Source organism: Perissodus microlepis, chromosome 18 (genome assembly GCF_051167445.1).
Source record: "Perissodus microlepis isolate ML-2025 ecotype Zambia chromosome 18, ASM5116744v1, whole genome shotgun sequence".
Classification (NCBI taxonomy): Eukaryota; Metazoa; Chordata; class Actinopteri; order Cichliformes; family Cichlidae; genus Perissodus; species Perissodus microlepis.
The window spans coordinates 33,898,103-33,913,652 of NC_140478.1; the positions used below are offsets into that span (position 1 = coordinate 33,898,103).

The 15,550-nt window shown below is 44.2% G+C and overlaps 1 protein-coding gene and 1 pseudogene across 1 annotated transcript in view; one reads left to right on the top strand and one right to left on the bottom strand.

Moving 5' to 3' along the window:
• Positions 1 to 15,550, bottom strand: part of LOC146368695 (uncharacterized) — a 16,058-nt gene continuing 508 nt past the window's right edge. The window contains exons 2-4 of the mRNA XM_084913578.1: positions 15,360 to 15,548; positions 12,745 to 12,975; positions 1 to 5,775 (exon numbers count right to left, since the gene is read on the bottom strand). Coding sequence (XP_084769704.1) covers positions 4,574 to 5,775; positions 12,745 to 12,975; positions 15,360 to 15,548 — 1,622 coding nt within the window. The 3' untranslated portion in view covers positions 1 to 4,573. The remainder of the gene's footprint in view (positions 5,776 to 12,744; positions 12,976 to 15,359; positions 15,549 to 15,550) is intronic.
• Positions 9,581 to 10,728, top strand: LOC146368696 (E3 SUMO-protein ligase ZBED1-like; annotated as a pseudogene).

The following is a 15,550-nucleotide window of genomic DNA, read 5'->3' on the forward strand; positions in this document are numbered from 1 at the left end:
TTAGAAAAGAAAATAAGAAAGAAAGAAAAATACTATACAAATTACATACAAAAAAAACCGTTCTGATTAATTTACATGTTGAAAGGGAAGAAGTACACACTTATTTAATCCCACCCCTTTGCCATAAATTATCAGTTAATATTTAGTCAGCTTCCTTACTGATATAATTTGTAATAAAAATAGTGAACAGATTTCTGATATACTATATACTATAATATCACATCATGAGTTGTTTTTTTTTTTAATAAATGATAAAATGCTTTAATGTGGAAAAACATCCAAACGAGGGTCACGTCATGAAATGAGCGACTGTGGCATCAACACACAGACGTCATGGCAACGTCGGGATTGAGTGGTTTCTGTAAGCTGTTTGTTTTCTTTGCACTAATAGTTGCAGACCGGACACCTGAAAGAGTAAAATCAGGTGCACACATTTGAATTTTGGGAGGTTTTGGGAAATCCACTCAGAGCCAGCTTTCCAAACGCAGCCGCTGGTTTCAATTCAACTCCTTCAGACAGACGAGAGCTCCGGACTACCAGGGAACTCCACAAACCCAGGCTAGCTATGCCTTAATCTGGATTCACTTATCCCAGCAGTGGCAGTTAGGAGCCGGTACATCAAGCTGGTTAATGAAAAGGGAGGGGCTTTCACCATCTGCCCAACCACAAACATGGACGGGTGCGCTGGCTGCAGAGTGTCAGATCCAGTCTGAACACAGACTGGCAGCATGGGAGCAAACGCAGTGTGACTGAGTAAAACTGGAAAACAGCTGCTGTGCCAATAAAGTTTCAGAGAAGCTGGAAAAGAACATGAGAGTAAATTCCACATGACGGCAGAAAAAGTTGAACTTTTCCACGGGCTCAGCCTAAAACCGTCTTTCAGGATCTGAGACAGCAGTAAATATCATATGCACATATTAAACTCAGTCAGTATAGACAACAGTAGCGGCCTGTCAAGAAACAAATACACAAAAAGAGAACAAAAACAAATAAGCGCATTGTTTACATCCAACAATTCACACTTTAACTGACAGTAAAGTGCATTACTTACACCAACCTGCTCACAGCACGTGACCGTGGCACCGTGGCGTGTTCAGAGCTCTACAGAAATCATCCCACCACAAACTCAGCTCCCCGGGCTAAATACAGCAGTAGGGATGGGTACCGGTATCCGGTGCCATGATGGCACCGGTTCTGACATAAACGGTAGTAACCAGACCGAAAAGCAGCGCACATTTCGGTGCTTTTTTTTCCTGAGCTGTGATACACTTTAGATTCTAGCCAATCATTTTACGTTTCTGAGGATAGTAGGCGGGTCCAGGTACGTCCGTTCTTTTAGAGCAGAGCTACAGATTAAAAATGCCCAAGGCAAAGCGGTCAAAGTCTGGCTGTACTTCACAGCAAAATATGCAAACTCAGCAGCCTGCAACAAGTGCTTTAAGCTGATACTGTGATACTGTCAAAGGAGGTAACACCTCAAATCCGATGAAACACCTGGCGACGCATAGCGTTTTTTTTAAAAGCCGAGAAATGCGCCGTATTTGATAGCTTGCTGCGAGACCTCACACCGTGCGCATCTACTGCGGGTGTGGTGCCTGTTATCGGACCCGGAGTTAGCAACATCCCCCAAAAACCCGAAGAGGAGAGTCCTGGCCCCTAGCCCTGCCAGTGTAGCAGAAATGATGAGGATGATGATGCAGCAGCAGCCGTTCTTCTCTGCGTGAGTAGCTTAATGTTGTTCGTGTGTAATTTACGTTGAGTAGGCTAACCACGTTATTACATTAATGCACATAAGGTGAACTAGCAAACATCATCATAGCTACATGCGGCTGTCTTCTTGTTTGATGGCAGATACTCCCTTCACGCTGGCCAAAAAGGCTAAAATGACCAAAGAAAAAGTGGAAAACAGTTAAACATGAGAGGTTTTTAGACAAAGTTTGTGTTTTTTCCATTGTTTAAGCACTGCTTCCAGCCAAGAGTGATGCCATATATGCCCCATAGCTGCAGAAAAGGCTAACATTGTTATCTTTTGACAAAAAAAACAGCTGAACATGAGAGGTTTTTGGACCAATTTTGTGTTCTCCATTCTTTAAGCACCGGTTTGAGCACCGTTTAAGCACCGGCACCGTTTCAAAAGTACCGGTTTGGCACCGGTATCGGATAAAACCTAAACGATACCCATCCCTATACAGCAGCGTCTTACACTTTTCCAGCACATTAACCTCATGTGCGGATAGCCACGCCTACTTTTGTAGCCTCTAACTCTCCAGTGCTGCCGCTCCAGCGCAGTGCGTGACACAAACCAGAGTACATGCGTGCTCTGGCTCAAAGCGGCTCTTAAAGGGACAGTTTACCCCCAAAACACGAGGTCTAGTCATCACCAAACAAACCTCTGGTAGACAGGCAAACAGTTAAACACACAATCACCTCTTCTTAAACCTTTTTATGTGCCGTGTCCGTTCACCGTTCATCAGGCTGGTCAGTCGGTTGGCCGGCAGCCGCCTCATGGCCCTCCTCAATAGACGCAGCTGACGTTAGCGCTTCTCAGAGACGACCTCTGCGCTCCTGGACCGAGATCCTTCATCTGGCCTGCATCACTGGCCGGCGGCCGAGGACCATCAGCTGAGAGCGCGTGAGCAGCAGTGGGCAGCAGCTTCTACCTGACGCCGATGGCCTCTTGGGTTTTGCAGTCAGCGTGTATATATTGTTTATCATGACTCTGGTTTTACGTGGCCTATCAACACAATTTATAAACTGGTATATATATATCACCTTGTTGCTTTGTCTTTAAGTGGTCTTGTGATTGACCACGACTCCTTTATTCTTCCTCAGTCAAACAGCAGCACTACTGCGACTGTTTTGCGCCTCAGCTCCAGGTGTTGTGCTAGACCAGGGGTGGGCAATCTCAGTCCACGAGGGCCGGTGTCCTGCAGGTTTTAGATCTCACCTTGGGTCAACACACCTGAATCACATGATTCGTTCGTTACCAGGCCTCTGGAGAACTTCAGGACATGTTGAGGAGCTAATTTATCCATTTAAATCAGCTGTGTTGGTTCAAGGACACATCTAAAACCTGCAGGACACCGGCTCTCGTGGACTGAGATTGCCCAGCCCTGTGCTAGACAGTGATCGTGATCACCGTCCGCGGGAGCGCGACAGCCCAGATTACTTACAGCTACTTCCTGCAGCTGATATAAGGTGCAGTAAGCTGAACACAGTTTGTTCAAAAATAGTAACACGACCGCACCACATATTCTTGTTAGTACCTGTAACGGCGTTGTAACAATAGGAATAGTAATTAGTTCAATTACTCGTTACATCACTGTTAATGAGCTAGTTAATGCTTTTTAGTGGTGTCAGTTAAAAATGGTTTACAAAGCCGATATTTTTCTAGAACCTTTGAGAAGCAGAAGCTTCTTGAAGCCGGGCAGAAAATAATGGCTCACTTTTAATTTTAATGTCTTCCTGATGTTGGTGCCGGCTCAGTCTCCCCTCCAGACTCTCTGTTACTTCTTCTGAAGCCTGGTCCCCTGAAACCTTTGTGACTAAACCTGTTTCCGATGGTTTGGTCATAGATAGTCACACCGGCAGCCCACTCGAGGTCACACCGTAGCTCTCTCAGTGTTCATCTTGCATCGTGGCACACAGCAGCAGACATTGGTCCTCATAATGGTCAAAGGGCGTCTAAGACCCTGTCCAGCTCTCCTGGAATCTCCTCCGTGCTCCTGAGACTGCAAGACAAAGCAAACTTTCTGCCACTGACGCATATCGATGCGACACCTGGAGGAGTCGGCTGTGCGACCTCTGTGGAAACCAGGTATGACAAATGGTGACACTGACCCTAACAAAACAACACTAGTGAGAAACTTTTCAGTGGCTTCCGCCTGCAGAAGCCTTTGTTTCCCATGAGCTTCCTCACTCCTCTTTAAATGCACCTGTTTCAAAAGCACAGGCCTGTGACTGCAGTACTGTCAGAGCACATCCTCCTCAGCATCCACACTCAGATTAAAACCTGACGCAAGCTTCATTCTGACTGCACAGTCACCACATTCAAACAGGCTTTATGAGGAGGCTGTTTCAAAGGATCTGCATAACAAACAAACGTTATTTACACTGCACGTTCTATGACATCAGGTTACACTGGGGCAGTTTGCTAGGATCACCTCTGAAGGCTGATGAAATCACAAAATACAAACGCATGAGAACAAATGAAAACTGCTTTTCAGCTTCAGCGTGTCAATAAAACCACAAACAGGAATACGACATCAAACAAACACTACGCCAACATATTTTTCAATCAAGTTCACACATTTGAACAAAAGAAAATGACAAAATAACAACAATGCGATTTGTCAACCTGGGAAAGAAGAGCACCTTCCCCTGCCCATCCTCACGAGCTCGCTTTCAATTTAAAAAAATTATAAAACCAGAATCACACCACAGTTCCAGAATAAAAAAAGTGTGGTGCTCATATTTCTGGGTTTTATTCTCCAATCTCATAAAAATGACACGTTTGTTCCTCAAGCTTCGGTTCACAGGTATTTCTACTACGACTTGCCACCTGTGCGAGTTCTCATGTGGATGAATGATTTCTTTGAAACTCTTCTCCTGTTTCAGAGGAACTCGGCTTCTCACATATTTTCGTTTCCTTGTGGAGGAAAAAGTGATTGCTTCGTTTGAACCTCGTCCCACATTTGTCACAGGAATACGGCCCTTCGCCCGTGTGCTTTTCCTTGTGCCTTTTCAAATTCTTCAATTCAGGGAATTTTGCCCCACATATTTCACAGGAATGCGGTTTCTCACCTGTGTGAGTTCTCATGTGGCGTGTAACAGCGCTTTTTTCTGAGTATGTTTTCCCGCATATTTCACAAGAAACCGATTCCCTACTTTGGTGTATTTTCCTGTGACTGTAAAAAACAGAGCTGTGACCAAATGTTTTCCCACATATTTCACAAACATACGGCTTCTCATCAGTGTGAGTGGTCATGTGGATGGGCAAATAGTTTTTATGACTGAAACTTTTTCCACATATATCACAGGAAAACAGTCTTTCTGAGTGAACTGCCTTATGGATATACAATGCAGCACTCTGACCGAAACTTTTCCCGCATGTATCACAGGAATAAGGTCTCTCACCTGTGTGGGTTCTCACATGGCTATGCAAAGTACTGCTTTGATTAAAACGTTTCCCACATGTATGACAAGAATATGGTTTCTCACCTGTGTGAAGTCTCATGTGGACAGCCAAATAGGTTCTACTAAATTTTCCCCCACATATTTTGCAAACAAGTGAATTCACATTGGTGTGGTGTTTTTTCACCCGGGATTGATTCTTAGAAACATCAGACTTTCGACCTGTGGCAGCATTACATGGACTCTCTGAGACAGGCACGCTCTCTACAACACCATGACTTCTGTCTCTCTTTTGTCTCTTTGGAACCGGCTCCTCAGTTTCACTTAACCCTGACTCTTCACACTTGCTGGATTCTTCATCTGTGCTTTCACTTGGAGGAGAGTCATCACAGAGGAGCTGCTCCCCGTCTCCTCCTGGTTCACTGTGCTCTCCTTCCTCAGCAGCAGTCACCATAAAGGTATCCGGCTCCTCCTTCAGTCCCAGCTGCTCACCCTCCTGACTGCTGCACAGTTCCTCCTGTTCCTCTTTAATCTGTGGAGGTTCTGGTTCCTCCTGCTCCACACTGGAGCTCCTCTCCTGGTTCCAGAGCTGCTGCTGAGGGAGAACCTCCTCCTCCTTACAGATGTGCTGCTGTCCGAGGTCTGGAAGGACAAAGAGGATTCAGGAGACATAGGGATGTAAGAAAATATCGATACATTGAAATATCGTGATATTTCGTGTAATAATACTGAATCGATATTCAAAATCAGTGTTATCGATTTTTTTTAAATTGAAAAAATTACATGCATTTACTGTGTATTTCTTTTGTATGTTGCAATTAAAACTCCAGCCACTAGTTTGCAGTTTTTACCGCCTTTACGTAGATGGAAAAACGAGGTGTCGCGATAACTGTAGGAGCGTCTAGTTTGCCAAAACCAAAGTAGAACAGTGGATGTGTGGCCAGTTGTGCTAACTGATGACCAGTTTAGGGACTAACACGTTATTAAGTAACGCGCTACAGTAACTAAGTTATTATTGTGGTAATGAGCACAGTAACTGGTTATTATGCCAAAATCAGGAACGCGTTAATCGTTACTGGGATTTAGATAGGCTCGTTATTCGTTACTTTGTGTGTTGCGTTCGGCTTAAATTGGAACACAGACCTGGGAATAATGTCACACTCGAGTAAATGGCGTTCTGGTTAGCCTCATCAGAGAACTCGGGATTCCAATATGGCGACACCCTCGAAAACGGTTGTTTTTCTAGCCCTCTAAAAAACGAAATTACTACTAAACACATATGCAGCCATCGCTGGACTCGGTGGGCCGATGGTGATTTTTCGTTTTTATGGGCCGATGTTTTTTTTCCTTCTTTTTTTTTCCGTAACAGTATAAAGGTGAAAAAAAGTGAAAGGTGGTGGATTGGCCAGATGCTGGCAGATGTGTAAAAATAACTCAGCTGTTTGGTGTTGGTTATGGTGGAGCTTCCACAGAGTCAGCAGGTGGATGAGGGAAGGGGAGACCCGAGGCGGTGAACTGAACTAGGGCTGCCACAAACGATTATTTTGATAGTCGACTAGTCACCGATTATTTTTGCGATTAGTCGACTAATCAGATCATCATCCATTGGACGTAAAACTACAGCTTATTGCACCAGCAGCATCTGCTCTTATATAACTATCATTAGCTTACAGCTTTAAGTGTTTCAGGTCTGTGCTAACTAAAAATAAAGACAAGATGATAGTTTATTAAGTTTTAATGAAATTTGCAGATTGTTTCGGTGAAGTTTAATAAACTCCTTGCTATCTAAAATATAACAGGACACCGGAGTATATTCTCGAGCATCTCACACTTCTGATAATCAGCTGTCTGCTTGACGTTTATTCAGCTGTGTAAAAACTATAACTTTAATCTCAGCCAAATGATTTACTCAGGAACAAATAAAACACTAAAAAAAAGCCAAACAATAACATTTTTAAGTTATCTAAGTGACTTATATATGTTTAACCTGAGTAGTGAAAGACGGCGGTGGGTTTGAAAACGATTTGCCGGGAGTCCGGTGTTCTCACGGCTCTAGTGAGCCTTGCCCCCGGCTAGCTATCGAGCTAGTGGGTAACAGACGTCTCCGAAAACGTCGGAGCGCTTTTGAAAATATGTGGTGTCTTGATAAACTGAGCAGATATTTGAGGTTTGCACAGCTACATTCTCGCCTGAAAATATGTTAAACGTTTATTTTGTGACCCAGAAAGAATAATAAGAGTAATATTAAAACTAACTAGCTGCTGCCATTGTTGGAAACTGAGCTGGGCCGCGCTATGAATTCTGGGACACAGCTTCTTCTTCTTCGGGGTTTAACGGCAGCTGGCATCCTTGTACATGCAGTGCTGCCATCTTCTGTTTCAGTCCGTTATTACACTCTTAAATCCTACTACTTATTCCTGCGTCTTTTGTGATCTTACAAAGCTTCAAACGACGCGTCGACTATTAAATTAGTCATCGACGATTTTGATAGTCGACTAATCGTGGCAGCCCTAAACTGAACTTCAGGTAAGAAGTTATGACCTGCAGTCTATCTGGTCAGATATAAACCAAGTTTAGTTGGAGGTTATTTTCGTTGTGCTGACGTTTCCGTACTGCGTACTAGCTAGCATGACGGAGTTTCTATACAGCTGGGTGGTGCTATGATGTTACTGATAGTGAACTTTATTTTGTTCATAATGTTAGTTAGTAGAGTTTCCAACCATCCCGTAAAAACAGAATCGTCTCGTATTCAGAGAAAATATTACGCGTTTTGTGTTGAGCTGAAAAGGAACACAGTTTGTCCCGGACTTCAGCTACAATGAAAAAGACACAAAGCTGGAGTTATTCTGTGTCTTTGCTGCACAGCTGCCTCTTCTTCTCTCATTCTCTCCCTCTCCCTCTCCTGTTGCTACTTCAATCATGAAACTGATCAATGATCAGCTGATCGGCTTTTCTCTCTTGTTTATTTATCGCCCACTTTGCGCCAGAAAGAGGAAACCAGCGGGAAGTTATGAACTGTTTCTGAGAGACTAATAACACCAGGATCCTTTTCTAAGCAGCTGACAGCTGGTAACTGTGCAGGGGCGGCTCTAGCAAAGTTTTTGCCAGGGGGGCAGGTAGGGCATTAACAGGGAGAGGGTGGCACAAAGAAATACTTTCTTATTCTCATTTAAAATGTCTGTTATTAAATAATTATCTGAAGCTTACAACCAAAGTTTTTATCTGACGTAAAATGTATAGAAATCATACATATACCAACAAGACTGTACATCACTGTCACCACAGCGTTTGTATTCATTCAAAGGCTTTAGGATTTTTCCTATAATGTCGGCCGGTCTCTAGTCAAAACGCCCGGGCCCGGTTTTTGTCCCAGTCCAGCCCTGTGTGCAGCTCATCTGCAGTCTGGTGTTACCTACATCTTCCTACTCGGAAGGCAGAATTTCCGAGTTCTGAGTACAATCGAAAGTCATAGTCGTCAGGAGATGCTGGACTAGAGCAACTCAGTTTTGAAGGACCCGTCCCATCCCAGCAACGAACTGCTGCAGCTTCTGAAATCAGGCAGAAGGTTCCACACCATCCGAACAAGAACAGAGAGGCTCAAGAGGAGTTTTTATCCTCAGGCCATTCGTGTGTTGAATCCCCCCCCCATCATCCTTAAGTGACTGAGACAGGACTCGTTACCACATCATCCTGATCCTTCTGGATGTCCTTAGGGACTAGAAAAAGCGCTATACAAATACAGGCCATTTACCATTTACCATTCTGGCCTCGCTATAGCACAAGACACTTTAACACCCTCCTCATGCAGTGTACACAAGCTGTAAATTTCCAGATTGTTTGATCTTATTTTATTTCTACTTATATAATGTACATAATTCACCCACTTGCTGCACATAATGTCCTTCTTGTATGTACTCATTCACTGTATATAAAGTTCTGTGTGTGTCTCTTTTCTTTGCACAGTCGAGGAGCGTATCAGGTCACGTTTCACTGCGTGTTACACCTGTATAACCATGCACGGGACAAATAAAGAATGTTGAATCTTGAAGCACCACGACTGCAGTTTTCCTGTTGGATGTAAAAAGCACACGTGACGCTGTGACGTAGGCTAGAATCATGGCGGCAGTCGACCACGGTCCAGGCGTGGGATTTCTCTTGTGGAAATATGCACATAATTTTTTCCTTTCTGTTGGTAGGTGGCACAGTGCACGTGTGGCAGGATAGTGCTAACATGTAAGCGAGCTAGAAGACTGGCAGTCTTGCTGGGTATCCAGTTAGGGAAGCAACACATTAACAAGAGAATTCTGAGTAAAACCAAAGTTACTTTCCCTAGTAACTAGTTACTTTGAAAGTAACGAGTAACTTGAAGTAACTGAGTTACTTTTGATAGAAATTACTAGTAATGTAACCAAGTTACTAATTTAAAGTGCCTTACCCAACGCTGGTGATGACTGAAGAGGAGAGGATACAGCCGGCGCCAGCAGCTTTCAAAGCTGATGTGTGGACTTATTTTGGATTTAGGACAAAAGGCGGCGGTAAAGACTTTGACAAGAGCTACGCAGTCTGTAAAATCTGCACCGCCAGAGTCAAATATTCCGGTAACACAACAAATTTACGAACACACGTGTGTACACACCATAGCGACGTAGCGTCAAATGCTAATTTTAAAATGAAACGAGGTGATCCCGCTCAACGGACAATTGAAGAAGTTAACTTTTCAAAACTAGCAGCAACTTCAACTCGTGCAACAAAAATAACGCAATCAGTACTTGTTTTTATTTGCAAAGACATGCGCCCTCTGAGTGTTGTGGAGAATAAAGGATTTCGTAATATGATTAAAACGCTGGAGCCCCGTTACACCGTTCCTTCCCGACAACACATCACAGACATCGCTCTGCCAAAGTTGTACCAAGAAGTCAAAGCGACAGTGCCGGACTCCCTCAGCTCGGCAGAGACAGTTGCTTTGACATGCGACGCTTGGACTTCGAGAGCCACTGAATCGTACCTAACTGTTACGGCACATAACGGACCAGTGGCGCCTTCAGTCTCATGTACTCCGAGCCATGCATGACAGTCACACAGGTGAGCACGTTGCAGCGTTACTAACTGACGCTGTGGCTGAATGGGGATTGAACGCAAAGGACCTTGTTGTTGTTACCGGTAATGCACCAAACATGGCTCTCGCAGCTAGACTTGCAGGCATGACGCACATACAATGTTTTGCACACAGTCTGAATCTCACCTCACAGAAAGCACTGAAAATACAATCCGTGGTGCGACTTCTCGGGAGGATCCGACGTGTAACAGCCTTTTTCAGGCGCAGCACCACAGCCAGCAGTTAGTTGAAGCAGAAACAGCGCCTCCTTCAGCTACCAGCTCACAGATTGATCACGGACGTAATTACAAGATGGAACAGCTCCTGATGTGATAGAACGATTTTTAGAACAGCAACCAGCCATCTGTGCGGCTCTGCTTTCTGCAGAAGTCAGGAAGAGTGAAAAAGAAATTGACATCACATGTGCAGAAGAAGCTGTCAGGGCGCTGAAGCCTATGAAGGACGCCACCCTGGTGATGTCAGAGGAGAGCATGCCATGATTGGCCTGTCCATGATGGCTCCTCTTCATGCCAAGCTTGTGACATACTACCAGACTCAATGCTGTGTGTTTTACTTGTGCCAAGGACAAAGCTGCAAAAGTGAGCTGTCTGGATAATTACAGGCCGATTGCACTGGACAGTATTTTATCGACGGTGCTAGATTGTGTGTTCATCGCTTCCCTGGATAATCAGTTCGGCTTCAAACCAAAGCACGGCACCGACATGTGCATACACGCACGCAATGAAACAGCCGGTTTGTAGGGCCAGAGAGAGCCTTCTCCTCATAAGTCTCATAAGCACTTTTATTTAGATGAGTAAATTCTCTTTTTCAGGTTTTACTAAAAGTGCTCCACTGATGGACACTGCAGGGCTGTACTTTATTTTATTAACACTTCATTTTAATAGCACTTTACATTGTTTGTTAATGTTTACTTGGATGGATTCTTCAAGCAGTTTCATTTTTGATTCATATTTGTTTATGTTAAGGTCACATGAAAAGTGCTTTGTTTTGATGCTCCATTGAGTTTACTTTACAATCATAGACCTCAGTGTTGCATGTTTACTTTTTTCATGTTAAAGAAATAGTTGATATTTCAGTCAAGTAGTTTTTGTTTCTTTACCTGACATGACTTCTAATAAGGCAGATGTTAATTTCTCCGTTCATTTTGAACTTGGAGTGTTTTTGTTTCAGATGTTTCATGTCAAGCATTTAACAGTTTGGACTGTTTACTGTGAGTTTTCCTAATTAATTTCAGTCCTACTAAACACAAATATCGTCTGGCTTTTAGTATCGCAGCGTATCGTCTACCCTGTATTAGGATACATATTGTATCACCAGATTCTTGCCAATACACCCCTCAGGAGACAGACACCCGCTCTACTTTTAAGATTATCCAGCCCTGAGTATCAGCTTTGAACAGTGCTTAAAGTTAGTCCTGGATCAGGTGACCCTGAATGCTCTCTTAGTTACCATGCAACAGTCCATCAGTTACCATGGCGATGTACGCAGTACCTTTGTAACCCTTAAAACTAGGAACCTTCCTGGTGACGAATCCAGCGAAACGAGGAGACCAAGCGACGAATCCAAAAGTAAGAAGCACTCAGACACGGAGAACACGTTAACGCTAACATGAAGGCATTCATCACGCTGTTCATGAATCAGTCGTGGCGCTCAACTGCACTTAAATATGACGTGAAAGTATGTCACTACAAACACGTCTTATTAAACTGTGACAGACTAAGCTGTGAAAACTGAACTGATGGCCCAGGCGCAGCGTGGAGCTGTTTGGAAACTCCACCGCTGTGTCTAAAATAACAATAAATCACGCAGACGTTTTCTACTGTTCGTCTGAAGTCGGGTGGCGGGGGCAGCAGGGCAGCTCGGACCTCGCTTTCACCGCCTCCTCCTGCGTATTTGGGGAGACGTGGAGGCGCTCCAGGCCTCAGAGAGATGGGACCTCTCCGGCGTGTCTACTGCATGGCCTCCTACAGGTAGGAGACGCCCAGACAGAACACCTGACCCAGGAGCCGACGGCCTCAGCCGTCTCCTTTCACTGTGGAGGAGCAGCGGCACCCGGATGAATGAACTGCTCGCCCGACCACGAAGGCGGAGCCTGTCCATTTGCACCGCTTGTATCTGCGATCTCATTCTGTTCACAGAAACATCAGGCGATCTCAACAGCGAAGCGCCACCTGGTGGCAGATGGCTGCAGAACATTAGGACACAAAACTTGAACAACATCAGTTATTAAAATTGTAACGATCAGACTAAACGACTACGTCTGGTACCGACTAGTAACAACAGCGACGACTGGTTGAGGAGTCACACATCCACCTTCTGTCCTCCTGAAACAGCTCTGCAGCTTTAATGTCTCGCAGAGCTGTGATCAGGATCCTCCCTCAGAGGGACACTCACCTGTCCTGTGCAGCTTTGTGTGTGTGAATGACTGAATGTAGCGTAAAGCGCTTTGGGGACCTTAGGCACTAAGTAAAGGGCTACAAATACAGGCCATTTACCATTGATTTGGGGTTTCCAGGTGATATCCAGCAGTCTGCGCTGACGCTCCATCTCTTCCTCGTACTGCACAGGATCATTATGAACTTCAGTCTCCTCCTTCAGTCCCAGCTGCTCTCCCTCCTGACTGCTGCACAGTTCCTCCTGTTCCTCTTTAATCTGTGGAGGTTCTGGCTCCTCCTGCTCCACACTGGAGCTCCTCTCCTGGTTAATGTCACAGTTCTGTCTAAGTTCTGGAGCAACAAAAGGGATAAAAGAAAAACATAACTAATGGAATTATTTTAAATAATAATAATGTTAAAGGTGGGAAACTGTTGACCTGACTCATAACATGATTTGTGTGACCAGGTTTTGTTGGAAACCTGAGTTTTTCTAAGACAACACAGACCTGAGCCTGCATGAAGTGGGAGGCATTTCAAGCCTTTTCTAAGTGCACATGCAAGTTTTCATATAAGCACAGCGGCAGCTCACACTCAGCTGGAATCGTTAAATCAAACCATTCAAAGGTTCTCTGACAGTAAAGAACATTTAAAGCATGCTAGTTTAAGGCTAGCTCCTGTCCTAGCACCCTGTGATTCACGGCATCCTACCAGACTCAGTGCTGTGAAACAGTCGGTTTGTATAGGGTCACATATTCATCTATCCTCATGTGTTTCATTAATGCCTTTGATCGAGCAAACCACAGAAAACCTGTTCCTGGATACATCGTGAGGATTCTCTCTTACTGGGAGAATCATCACAAGATGCAGGTTAACTGGGGAAGCGGGATATCTGCCCCCTCTGGTGTCAGCCAGGGTGGGATCACGTGTTTGTCCATGCAGCTGAGAACCTCTAACATTGGATCTTATGAATGCTAGTGATGTGCGGATCGATCCTGAAATATCGATTCCTCCGATACCAATCATTTATGTTCTAGAATCGATTCTCACATTAAAATATCAATATTTTAGTAATTTAGGGTAAATTTGTAGTTTATCATTAACAGGAACACAGTGGAAAGAAACTATATCATTCTGATTGTTTACATTCAAAGGAACTACTTTATCTTCCGCCTTTCATAGTCATGTGCAAAATACAGCTGTGTAAATGTCTCGCCGCGTGCGCACTCACAACAATGGCTGAGCGTAGTTGTGCAGACGTATTTTACCTCCACAAACAGCTGAGACCTGGTTTGCGATACATGTGGCAAAAAAGTGCTCCAAGAGTGAGGTGTTGTGGCCATACATGCCAACCTTGAGACCTCAGAATTAGGGAGCTCCACGAGCTCGCTCGGTGGAGTGAAACTCTGCCGTCTGCTCCTTGCTATCTGAAATATAACCGGGCGCTGACGTAAACTCTTCTGTTTAATCAGTTTTCTGTTTGACGTTCAGCTGTGTGAAAACCCCGGAGGAACCCTCCTGAGGGATTAATAAAGTTAAATTTAATTTAATCTAATCTAATAACTTTGATCTCAGCCAAACCGATTTACTCACGAACAAAGAAAACACTGAAAAAGCCAAACAACATTTTTAGGTTATCAAAGTGACTTATATCTCATGTTTAACCCGAGTAGCGACAGACCGCGGGGGTTTGAAGACGATGTGTCAGCTCAGATATTTGAAGTTTACACAGCTACATTCTCACCTGAAAATTTGTTAAACGTTCTTTTGCGACCCAGAAAGAGAAATAAGAGTAATATTAAAACTAAGTCGCTGCCGCCATTGTTGGAAACTGGAATTCGCTGGGCCGCGCTATAAATTCTGCAACATGGTTTTTCAATTTTGTTGTCCGGGTGGAAAATCAGGAGAAATTCGGGAGAATGGTGGCTCCGGTATTCTCCCGATGTATGGTTGTGGCAACATCACTAACCTCATCAAACACCTCAGAGTAAATCGTATCACAGAATATGACGAGCGTATGTTGAGGTGAACTGAAGAGGAGGACAGGGACAGGTGCTGCTGGGGCGAGACAGACGTCTCTCACTGAGACCTTTAGTGCTGCAGGCAGGCAACGTGTTCAAATAGCACAACTTCAGGTTTTTATTTCTGTTTCTGTATGATGAATCCTGCATTACTAAGTGATAAGAACAAGTAATCTGATGTCCTGTAATCATTATGATGCTATAATTTGAGATACAATAAATAAAATAAGTTGTTGTACAAAGTATCGGTATCGGATCAGTATCGTCGATACCACCCTGAATATTACTTGGTATCGGAAAGGAAATCAGTGGTATCGCACATCACTAATGAATGCAGATGACCAGCCTCATTCTGGACCGTGTTTCCGGAATGCAGTAAGCTAGGGAGCTGATTGGAGATCGTAACAGCCAATCGGCACACTTACAACTGTGTCCAGAGAGAGCAGAGATCTGAGCGGAGGCGCTGTTACTGTGTGTATGTGGATAACAGCAAACACTGAAATTCATTTCCTGCACGCAGAAATGAATTTTCTTCGATTAAATTAAACTTTTCTTTGCTCAAAATATTTTTTTTCTCAAAATGCAACATTTGCGCTTCCAATTGTTTTTCACGTGCGCTCAGAACACAACATTACAGAGAGCCACGTGCTCAGCTGATCCCGACACGTTTCCTTTGTTAGCTAAAGACAAAGTCCACGCATGCTCATTCACACTCACCCACTCTGTGCAGCTTGATTTGGGGTTTCCAGGTGATATCCAGCAGTCTGCGCTGACGGTCGATCTCTTCCTCGTACTGGACGATCGTTTTTTCAAACTCCAAGAATATTTGTTCAGCAGCAGCAGTTAGTCGCTCGTTGATAAACTCTCTCAGATACTGAAGGCATTGTTGCTGCCGCAGCTCACACACT